At 38.6% G+C, this 12,496-nt stretch overlaps 1 protein-coding gene across 1 annotated transcript in view; it reads left to right on the top strand.

Moving 5' to 3' along the window:
- The first annotated feature begins 5,250 nt into the window (after positions 1-5,250).
- The window catches only part of LOC149200844 (uncharacterized), a 44,066-nt gene continuing 36,820 nt past the window's right edge, over positions 5,251-12,496 (top strand). Inside the window, exon 1 of the mRNA XM_089401096.1 lies at positions 5,251-6,395. Within this exon, the coding sequence (XP_089257222.1) occupies positions 5,272-6,395 (1,124 nt within the window). The 5' untranslated portion in view covers positions 5,251-5,271. The remainder of the gene's footprint in view (positions 6,396-12,496) is intronic.

Genomic DNA, 12,496 nt, shown 5'->3' on the forward strand with positions numbered 1-12,496 from the left:
CCCACATTTAACATCACTATATATGCACCATAGATTCACAGCATTTCATGAGATTATCTTAGAGAAACACTTGAAGAAAAAACATTACTGGTACAGGTACGTTTTCCAAAAACTCGAAACAAAATTCCTCACCTATTACAAAATTATCTTAGAAAAACGCATACTTGACAAGTATGAATGGCAACATAGTGGATTTGCACACATCCATGGTTTCCTTTGGATAGAAAATGCACCTGATATGGAAAACCTCCACTGGGAAGACACAGAAGTAGTTGATATTACAAGGCAGTTCTTCAACGAATATATTTCCGCTTGGAACCCTCGTACTGCTTCAACTTCAAACCAACCAATTGCTTGGACCAATCTCGAAGAGCCTTGTCTATTGTCCACACTGCAAATCTTCAGAACCAATCCTTTCAATGACTATGAACAGCTCATCAATTGTGTTGAACGTCACACAAAATGCTCAGAAACCACATGCCTATGAAAAAATGGATCCTCATTCCAATGTCGTTATAAAGCACCATGAGAATTACATCCAAAATCGACCTTATTCATTGATTCCAATGGCCAGAAAACATACACCCCTGCTCATAACAATGATCGACTCAATAGCCATAACCCTACCATCCTATCTATTTGGCGTGCAAATGTTGATTGCTAACCAGTACTCTTCATACACGCTATACAAAAATATATCGCCAAATATGCATCCAAAGCAGAAAAAAAAAATCTAAAAGCTTCCACGACATGCTACATAGAATTGTCCTAGCTTCACCCATTGCTGACCCAAAAACATCTACATTTCGAAAATTTCTTGCAGAAACCCTTGTTGATCGTGACATTGGAGCACAAGAAACCTGCCATATGCTCCAAAAATTACCATTAACATTATGTAGTCGACCATTCATTTCTTTAAATGTAAACCAAAAAATTCTTATTCGCCTTTCACAAATGAACACGACCTCCACTACATCCCCACACATCATAGATACATTTATCCAGCGCCCTTCTACCCTAGACACCACACCACTAATAGAATTAGCAATATCCTAGTCATATGATCCTCGTCGCAAAACAAACAAATGGAAACAAAGACCTACAAAAGCAATTGTTCGGGTCATACCACATTACTCCTCCATACCATCCACAACTGAACCTTGCTACACTGACTTTTGCAGAGTTGAACGTATTCTATACAAACCTTTTTGCCATATCGTACAAGATATAGGAGATTCTGTTGCAGAATTCATCAAAAATTGGCAAACATTTCGTCCATTCTACAAACCTTGGCATCAACACCGCACACTATCTGATATTGAATCTGTCGCAAATGATACCTCAACTATTCATGAAACCAATCCTCCAGACACCATGGAAATAAATGAATGGGAATTACTTTCCCAATTACACCCTACAAATGAGCTTCTCATAAATGACCTTGACATGCTTGGTCTTCGTGGCTTTGATGACACCCATAACTGGAATCATACCACTATCCCATTAGATCTACAAAATAATGCCATACAATTCATTGAGAATAGCCACTCCATCCACCGCATTCTTCAAACACATCAACATATCCTGGCGACCCTTACTACATTATCTCCAATGCAAAGAAAAGCTCTAAATATTATTTCTAATCATTTTGCTAAGAAGGATTATTTACCTGTTCTCAAAATGATAATACAAGGCACTGCTGGTACAGGAAAATCCCTCCTTATCAATTGCATCAAAGATATGCTCATGAGCCTTGCAAGCCCATAACCTTCACCGATCATGCTCCTCGGCCCCACAGGGGTTTTTGCCTTCAACATACAAGCATCGACAATCCGTTCTGCTCTTCACCTTCCTATAAAGGATATTATGCCCTTAGAAGGTAATGCTCTTGTAAAATTCCAAGAAGAACTCAGGCATATAAGATACATACTAATCGATGAAATGAGCTTCATTGGGCCAAAGCTTCTCAGCCATATTGATGAACGTCTTCAAGAGGCATTTCCACAGCAAAGAAACACTCCTTTCGGTGGATGTTCCATTATATTGGTTGGTGATCTTAGTCAACTACCACCCATCAAAGACATACCTCTATATGTAGGGACGGGCCATGGAAGCGCACTGTGGAACACCTTCAACACAGTCATCACATTAGACACAATATTTCGTCAACAAGGTGACAACATCGCACAGGTTACTTTCAGGAACATTCTCCAGAAAATTAGAGATGCAAATCCAACAATCGATGACTACAATGTACTCATGTCGCGCACAAATTCCTTTTTATCAGAAGAAGAAATATGTTCATTCCATGATTCCATGCATCTATTTCCAACAAATGCTCAAACAATGGTCCATAATAAGCAAATGATGAAATCTCTAAACACTCCAATCGCAAGATCCATTGCTAAAGATGGCAACACATATTCCAACATTTCCTCAGAAGATGAGCAACTTGAACGAATTGTATTACTATGCAATGGTGAAAACGTTATGTTGACTTGCAACCTTTGGGTTTCAGCCAGACTTGTTAATGGTTCCCTTGGAGAAATTGTAACCATCTTTTACAAAGAATCAACTGCACCACCACAAATTCCAATATTTGTTGTTGTAGATTTTCCCAAATACATCAGGCCTCCTTGGGATGAAAGAAACCCCACTCACTTGCCTATTCCAGCAGTAAAAAGAAATGGGCGTACACAAATTCCACTGAAGATGGCTTGGGCTTTAACCATACATAAATCTCAAGGTATGACACTTCCAAAAGCAACAATTGGCATTCGAAAAATAGAACGTCAAAGTCTCACATTCACAGCAATTTCAAGAGTACCTTCTCTACAAGATATCCGGATTAGCCCCGCATTCAGTTTCGATCGTTACAGTAAGATGAAGAACAACAAAAACATTACTCGCAGAAAACACACAGAAGAAATTCTTTGTTCAATGCCGCCTCCAGATAATCTGCTCCAACCCGTACTTTAACATCACAAAAAGGTTTCCTCCATTTATTTACCTCATTCTATTTCATAACATACTTTTCATATCTTTCAGCAACAACCAACTTTAATCAATATTAATAATTAATAAAATACTAGAATGTCTTTATATTATCTATACATCTCATTCTAACATTTTCTTTCTTTTGCAACAGGACACATGGACTTAGAAATATCATACCTAAGCAACTACAAGTAGAATGGCAAGAAAAAAATTCATCTCCAACTACGCATAAACCTCCAATGGTGTTCAATATTCCATTATTCACCATGCATCTTCCACTAAAAATATATAAATCCCCATGGCAAAGGTAACTTCATTTCCATTCATTCCAAATTCATTTTAACACAACTCACATGCAAAGTATTACTAATAAATTTCCACAACTGATTTACATATTACTAATTCTAACAAAATATACATTTTGCAGGTCCATTACTGCTTCTTCAGGTCTTCGATGCCTCCAACATGTTTTGATACAACTTCAAATATGGAATGACAAGCACAATGTTCTTTAGAATATTATATTCCTTCTCGAACCTCTTCTGTTACAATTCACTATTTGTATTTTCCATTTCAAACTTAAAAAATGATGTTTCAAGATCAAATACCATTTTGATGGTTTATGTCCTCACAACTATTTGTATTTTCCATTTCAAACTTAAAAAAGGATGTTACAATTCACTATTTGTATTTTCTATTTCAAACTTAAAAAATTATGTTTCAAGGTCAAATACCATTTTGATAGTTTATGTCCTCACAACCAATTCATTGTCAATGGGTTTTAACATATTTTGTTAACAAAATCAATTGATTTTAATAAATATAACACATGTTTTCAATATATCTTCATATTAATTTAATTTCCCGTTCGAATAATGATTCCAAATCAATATGGATACCCTATTGTTGTTCGTGTGGATTCATTCGTTTACCTTCACCTTTAACTACACAATTTTTACCAACTACAAACAAAGGTCTCTAAACAAGTTCAATGGATATTTATGGCTACTTGCATTCCATTTCAATGGTTTTCAGCATGGCTTCCTCAAATTAAAACTCGGAATCATCGACCCTTGCTTTCAAAAAATCCCACAAAAGCCCATTCACATTTCAATATTCTTCCACACACTATGCCTTACGACGTTTCCTTTGCAACATTAGGTGCAAATGCTAGTTTTATTTGAAACTTCAATTTTTTGCAAGTCATATAAACTGTATAATCAAGGTAGATAATCACTTGACTGGTGACTTCTCACTTTCCTTCAACTTTCCATCCCCATTCAATACGCCGATTTTCTCGTCAAACGCTGCAAGACCGCCACCCCACGACGAGCAGCAGTCAATACGGCAACTCTCTTCACCTTTCATTCGCCAATTTCCGGGCCTATCGCTCCAAGACCACCGCCCCAACACGACCAGCAGGCAATACATCGAGTTTCTTTGTGGCTATTTCTATCACATTTCCCTTTTCCAACCCAGTCACGCCATTTTTCATGACTTCTTTATTATATAAATAGATTAATACTCTCAAAAATTTTAAAATATTTTTATTATGAAAAATTTAACCTAGTCATTTTTTCTTTTTCCAACCTAGTCACGCCATCTCTTATGACTTTCTCATTATATAAATAGATTCAATACTCTTAAAAATTCTTAAATACTTTTATTACTATAAATTCAACCCAATCACTCATCTCTCATGACTTCTTCATTATATAAATAGATTAACACTCTCAAAAGTCTTAAAATACTTTTCATTATGAAGAATTTAAATTTGAAATGAATCGCTAAAACATTCTGAACCAATTAAATCAAAAAATAAAATGAAAATTTTTGAAAAAATCTCACATGTAGAAAATTGCCTGGTTTACCAGTCCGCATGGGGTAGCTCAAGTGGCAATGGCAGTGGAAATGAAGTCTCACCGAACCGGAGATCTTGGGTTCGATTCTTGTGCTACCCTCCCTGGAAATGGGGTGAATAACGGACATGTAAAATCTCAAAAAATGAGAAGGTCCCACCTAAGCTTACAAAAAAAAAAAAATTTCCTGGTTTACCCACTCACGGCATCTGTAGCCACTTACTTCTCTCATGAAATTTCCGATGACTCCGAGTCAATACCCGAACCTTCCTGCACCTTTCTATCTCCCATTCTCTACGGCCATTGCTGCAGGAATTGAGAGTATGAGGACTGCTCTACCTTTATATACACCTATATGGCTAACAATACAACTCACTAAGTTTTTGAAGGACGATTGAGTTTCAGCGAGGGACCAATGGATCATAAATGCGCTGTTCTTCTGATGCTACCGTGCTTCCTCATCATGGTGGCCACTGCAGCAACTATTGATTATCTTAAGCTACATTCTCGTGATCATGTCTCTGGTCACATGGACGGATTGAGTTATCATCAGATTGATTCTTCTTATGATGAATTTGCTTTTAATGGACGTGCTCTGCTGGAGGAGAAAAGCGACGAATTCAGATCATCCATGGATCGTCACGAGAAAAGGGATGTGGAAGCCCTTCTGGCTTTTAAAAAGCAGATAAAATCAGATCCAACTGGAAAGCTGTCCAACTGGACACCGGAGAACTCGCAGGAGGTGTGCTCCTGGCATGGTATTACCTGCAGGAAACACACCAGAAGAGTTGTGGCTGTTATACTCTCTGTTCCTGTACCTCTTCTTAATCCTGCATTTGGGTTTGAAGGTACCCTCTCGGCATCTCTTGGCAACCTCTCCTTGTTGCATACGCTGAATCTTTCTGGTAATCATTTGACAGGAGGAATTCCAGCCGATTTTGGGCATCTTAAAGCTTTGGAAATACTGGATCTCAGCTGGAATTCTTTAGGAGGACCGATTCCGGAAGCATTGTGTAACTGCACAAGCCTTAAATGGATCGAACTTTCATGGAACAGCTTCAGAGGGACCATACCAGCAGAGTTTGGTCGTCTAGTCAAGTTGGAGCATCTGGACCTGAGCATCAATAATAATCTCGGCGGCACTATTCCAAGTTCTCTCGGCAATTGCACCTCCCTCCGAGAATTGTCACTCGGATCCAACAATTTCAGTGGTCCAATCCCTTCCACTTTGGGATCAATAAAAAGCCTGGCCTCTCTTTACCTCGGAATCAACTATTTCACTGGTCCAATCCCTTCCACTTTGGGTTCAATAGGAAGCCTATCTTCTCTTCACCTTGAACGCAACCTACTAAGTGGTCAGATCCCTCCATCTCTGGGCAATTGTACTCAATTATCGGGGTTCGACTTGTATGATAATGATGTGAGTGGGGAAATACCAATTGAAATGGGGTTGTTGCAGAGACTAGAATACCTAGACTTAAGCAACAATAAATTGTTAGGGAGTATGCCATTTCAATTAGGTAATTTGAGCAACCTTTTGTCTATGGATTTTGTTGGAAATAATACTGAGAGGGGGGGTGAATCAGTATTATCAAATTCTTTTCAATATACCATCCAAATTTATACTTTAAATTATTCTTCAGATATTGATGATTAACTTATCTGTCAGTACCATATAACAATGAACAAGAGCAATGAAAAACAAATAGTCACACCAAAGAACACCAGATATAAGGTGGAAACCCAATGTGGGTGAAAACCACCTGCTGTAATATGTCTCTATCTTCTTTCGATTAGAAACTTCTTTTACAATGATTTTGTACTGGTGCAATCCTTTACCAGTACGCAGGCTGCAACCTGCAGAGAGCTACAACTCTCTCTTGTTTTCCAGTCTCTCCTAGAAGGGAGTTACAACCCCCTACTTCTTTTCTTTCAAGGACCACTTTTCATTAATTTTCAGACTGGATCCAAGAACATCAAATAATCAAGTACATGTGAATCAACCAATCTCCTTATACAATTAATCCAATGAACCACCCAAACTTCTCAGAATGCTGTAAACAGAAAACCAATACCAGTAATATAAACCCAGAATACTGCAGCAATAGATAATGGGAAGCCAATAGATATTTCAAAACAAGCCCGCAACTTCACCAATATAAATCTACAGATATCCGCAACTTTTCTTTGCTTGGACTGCGCAGGTCCGCACCTGGTCCTTCTGCTACTCTGCGTACCAATGCACCTACTCCTTCTGATGAACTGCATACCGCAGCTCAGATCTGCACCTGCATTGTCTGCTTGACGGCGTACCTCCGCACTGGTCCTTCTGTGCCTATGCGTACCTCTGCACCGTGCTTTCTTCTGCGCTGTGTATCTCGCACCAGCGCCTTTTGCTTTGCTGCGGACCCCCACACTGCATCTCTTGCTCCGCTGCGTACCTCCACACTCACACCGTGGATCGCCTGCAAACCTTTGATTAGGGCCAAATTAACAGTCCTCTAATGTGCCACAGATAATCATATCCACAGATCTGATCATGCGCTCGAGAGATCACGACTTCTCAATAGATTCGCCTTCAATTTCACCTTCATTTAGGTCTAGCCTTTTGAAACTGATAACCCAATATTTCAAATCTTAAGATATTCAAATTTCACAAGTGACTAGCCAAATGATCTCCTTTCCTTTTTATAGGTAAGCCCTTACTAAAACCATGAAGTAAAACCATAGAGAACTAATACAAGGGACACAAAAACCTGGGGCTCAATAATTTAGATGCTATACCACAGGCCAAAACCATAGGATCATAAATGACGGGCTAAATACCACGGGCCAAACATAAGAAACCCCACGTGAGCGCGCTTCTCTGCATTGGAGTGAGTGAACTGGGGTCCGCACCTTCTGAATGGAGCACATGTGGGTGTGTCCACACCTCTTGGTCGAGGTACCTGCAGGTCCGCACCTTTTGAACTATGCACCTACGAACCTCTTATTTTCCATCATTTTGAGAGCCTGATCAGAGTTTTTCCACTTGAATGAGTTGCCATCAAGTACAACACCTGTACCATATAGCCAAACCAGAATCATAATGCTAACAATCTCCCCCTTTGAACTTGATGGGAACCTCAAGATCCTCAACATCATTCTGCCCCTTTGACATCAAGGGCAAAGGGTTATGCTCCCCCTGAGAACATGCTTAAGCCTTTGCTTTGCTGATCATGATCCCCTTGACTGTAAACTAGATCTGCAAAAGGAAAGAAGTTTCTGCAAGAAGAACCATACTCCACCAAACACCATAAATGACCATGAAAGAGATAGAGACATATTGCAGCAATATTCAGATTAGCATCCATGATCTCCTTCTGTACTTCCTCCAAGATCTTCTACCATAATGCCAACAATGCATTATATGCTCCCCTGAAACTGTTCCATTCGATCTTCGACCAATCCACAACCCAGAAAATGTACGTGTATACCCCATATGGACTTGCGTACAACCAACAATCTTTGGTACAGATGAGATTCAACAACAAGATGATGCATCAACAACCCCTAACTTTTGCCTAAGGTATTCAAAGGTCTCCATGGGCAATGGTTTGGTGAGTATATCAGCAACTTGTTCCTTCGAAGGAACATACTCCAACTTGAAATTTTGTTCAAGAACTTGTTCCCTAAGAATATGATACTTGATCGGTATGTGCTTGGTCTTTGAATGCATGACTGGGTTCTTTGAAATGGTGATTGCACTTGTATTATCACATAAGATGGAGATAGGTGGTGTACAAGTGATTTGAAAATCCTATAAGGTCTGCATCATCCAAAGAAGTTGAGTGCAACAAGATGCAGCAGCCACATATTCTGCTTCAGCTGTAGATAAAGCAATCGAACTCTGTTTCTTGCTGAACCAAGATACTAATCTGGAACCCATAAAGAATGCACCACCACTTGTGCTCTTCTTGTCATCCACGCTTCCGGCCCAATCTGCATCAATATAAGCATGAAGTGTGAGATCTGTATCTCTAGGATACCATAAGCCATAATTTTGAGTTCCTTGGAGGTACTTGAAAATTCTCTTCACTTCTTGAAGATGAGTTTCCTTTGGATTTGCTTGAAATCTTCCAACTATTCCCACTGCATGCATAATGTCTGGTCGGGTACCTGTCAAGTAAAGTAGACTTCCAATCATAGATCTATAGGTTGGTTGATGCACTGCTGTTGATTCATCATTTGCACTAAGGCTACATCATGTAACCATGGGGGTACATATTGGTTTTGCATCTTCCATGCCATATTTCTTCAAGATCTGCTTGAGATACTTGGTTTGAGACAAAAAGATACCATCTTCATTTTTTTGGATTTGTAAACCAAGAAAATATGTCAGTTCTCCAAGCAAATACATTTCGAATTCTTTCTACATCACTAAGGAAAAGCTTTGACTCATAGCTTCTTCATTGCTGCCAAAGATAATATCATCTACATACACAACAAGTATTAGCAATTTGTCATTTTCAATTTTTATATAAAGATTGCTATCTGCTGATCCTTTTGAAAAACCTTGTTGATGAAGATATTTGTCCAAGTGGTAGTACCAAGCCCTTGGAGCCTGTTTAAGACCATAGAGGGGCTTTTTCAGTCTGCATACAAGATTTGGGTCATTCCCAAGAATGAAACCATCTGGCTGCTCAATGTATACTTCTTCTTCTAAGTCTCCATTCAGAAAGGCTGATTTCACGTCCATTTGAAATACTTTGAACTTTTGAAAGCTTGAGAGAGAAAGGAACATTCGAATGGCCTCAAGTCTTGCAACAGGAGCAAAGGTTTCTTCAAAGTCTATTCCTTCTTGTTGAGCATACCCTTTACAAACAAGTTTGGCCTTATTTCTAATTACTTCCCCATTTTCATTTAACTTATTTTTGAAGATCCATTTTGTCCCTATGACATTCTTATCTTTTGGTTTAGGAACTAACTCCCAAGTGTTGTTCTTTTCGATCTGCTCAAGTTCTTCATCCATTGCCTTGACCCAGCATTCATCTTTGCATGCCTCTTTTACATTTTGTGGCTCAGTGGAGGAGAGCAATGCCAAATAGCTTGAGGCTTCTGCAATTGTTCTTCTTGTTTGTACACCTGCCTCTTTCTGCCCCAAAATCTAAGATTCTAGATGATTCTTCTGAACGTACCTGGATGGAGTCTTTTCTTCTATCCTTATCTGTTCCTTTGGTACTTCTTGAGGTTCTTCTTCTTCATCAGTCTGTATTTGAGGGTAGTATTCATCCTCTTCGATATTTTCATGATTTACTTGCCTAGGAATGTATCATTTTTCATCAACGACTACATCAATGCTGTCAACAATTCTTCCAAGCCTTTTATTGTAGCATTTATATGCTTTTCCGTGGGGAGAATAACCAAGAAGAATGCCTTCATCTGCTCTAGGTTCAAGTTTGCCAAGTTGTTCATCATTATTCTTAATATAGCATTTGCTCCCAAAAATTTTGAAATGCTTTGCTGAAGGAGTCTCACCATACAAGAGCTCATGAGGAGTTTGAGTGCTGTTCACTCGAACATTTGTTTTGTTGAGAATAACAACTGCAATAAATGTAGCTTCACCCCAGAAAGTTGTGGGAGTTCCAGATTCATCAAGCATAGCACGAGCCATTTGTTGAATTGTTCTATTCATCCTTTCTACCACTCCATTTTTCTGAGGAGTCCTAGCTGTAGAGAATTCCCTTCTTATTCCATGTTCTTCACAGAAATCGAAAAATTCATTTGAGGTAAACTCCCCACCTCTGTCAGACCTGAGGCACTTAATTTTGTGATCTGATTCGTTTTCAACCAAGGCTTTGAATGATTTGAATTTTTCAAATGCTTCGTCTTTGTGCTTCATAAGTCCTAACCAAACCATCCTGGAGAAGTCATCAATGAATAAAATAAAGTATTCTTCTCCTCGAGGTGACCTTGTCCTAAATGGACCACATACATCTGTATGGACTAGTTCAAGAGGCCTGCTGGCTAATCCTTCCTTCTCAGGCAAGTTAGTTCTGGTTTGCTTACCAAACTGACATGATTTACATATGGTGTTGTCTGGAATTTTGATATCTGGAAGACCACGAACTGCCTGGTATTTGCATGCTTTCCTTATTTGTGAAAAGCTTATATGCCCTAACCTTTGGTGCCATAACCAGTGTTCATCATCCTTGCTCAAATAGCATTGTTGTTGTCCTTCTTCAAATATGTATAGATTATTTGGAGTTCTTCTGCCTTTGATCACTGTTTCTCCTGTATCAAGATCACGAAAATTACATCCATTTGATCGAAATATTACCTCGGTTCCTTGATCGCACATCTAACTGACTCTCAGTAGATTATGCTTCAAGCCATCAACATACAAAACATTTCCAGCTTTGACCTTTTCTTTTAATTGAGCAATGCCTTTTCCTTTTATGGCTGCAGGAGTATCATTTCCAAAAGAAACTTTCTTTCCCTTCTCTAAAGTAGTATATGATTCAAGTTTTTCTTTATCACCTGTCATATGCTTCGAACATCTGCTGTCGATATACCATTGATTTTCCTATCCTTCTGCATAAAAGGCTATCCCACATATTTCTGGTCGTGGTTCCTTTAGTCTCCACGTTTGGTGCTTGAGGTCTGTTCCTTTGTCTGCCGAAACCTGCTCCTGCATTCAGAATCTTCATGACCAAAGTTATTACAAATAGAGCATTCAATTTCATTTTCAAGGGCCGAAAAGTTGTTATAGGTCCTTTTTGTAATCCCAGTCATACTTCTTTGTTTTTGAGCTTCTCTAGTCATGATTGTCTTATAGGCAACACATTGAGCTGCTTTGTGACCAAAGTTATGGCAAGAAAAACATTGGCCATTGAAGAAACTTCTGTGATTATCAAATTTACCAACCATATGATTGTAGTTTCTATTGTCATCCATTCTTGAGGCAAATTGAGAAGATCTTACCTGTGGTTGATTGTAGTTTTTGTTCACTCTTAAGGTGGATTGTCCCTGTTTTACCTGGTGATCTCCATTTGGCTTTTGCTCATACCTCCTTGCTGCATCAAGATAACTCTTTGAGGTGGATGTTTGAGATGTTTCTCCATTATACCCCAGACCTGTCTTGATTAGTGGAGAACGCTGTACATTGATAATTTCATCCAGAGTTTCAGATCCTTTAACAAACTTAAGATTAAGAGCATTTGTTTTCTCAATTTCTTTTCTAAGGCCAACAATTTCACATTCTAACTTTTCAAGAAATTTTTCCTTTTCATCAAGTTGAAATTGTAGAGTATCAATGATCACATTCTTTTCTTCTAAACATGTCTTGAGACTAGAAATTTCTTCATAAAAGCTATCCATATCTATAGCATCCATGTAATCATCATCTTCAAAAGCCATTAAAATTTTATAGTGATTACCTCGTTCATCTTCATCACTATTTGATATTCCATCACTATCTTCATGAGTGTAATAGCTTTTCTTATTTGCATTCTGTTTCTTGTTCCATCTAATAGGTTCCTTCCCTTTGTCAATCTTATCCTTATGAGGACATTTGGAAGCATAGTGACCTACTCTTCCACAAGCAAAACATATGAAAGGTAACTTACCTCTAAATCTTCCAGTACCCCGTTGAAGATTTC

The sequence above is a fragment of the Pinus tabuliformis genome, chromosome 2_1, assembly GCF_031772625.1.
Source record: "Pinus tabuliformis cultivar Carrire ecotype Pingquan chromosome 2_1, CPIR1, whole genome shotgun sequence".
Classification (NCBI taxonomy): domain Eukaryota; kingdom Viridiplantae; phylum Streptophyta; class Pinopsida; order Pinales; family Pinaceae; genus Pinus; species Pinus tabuliformis.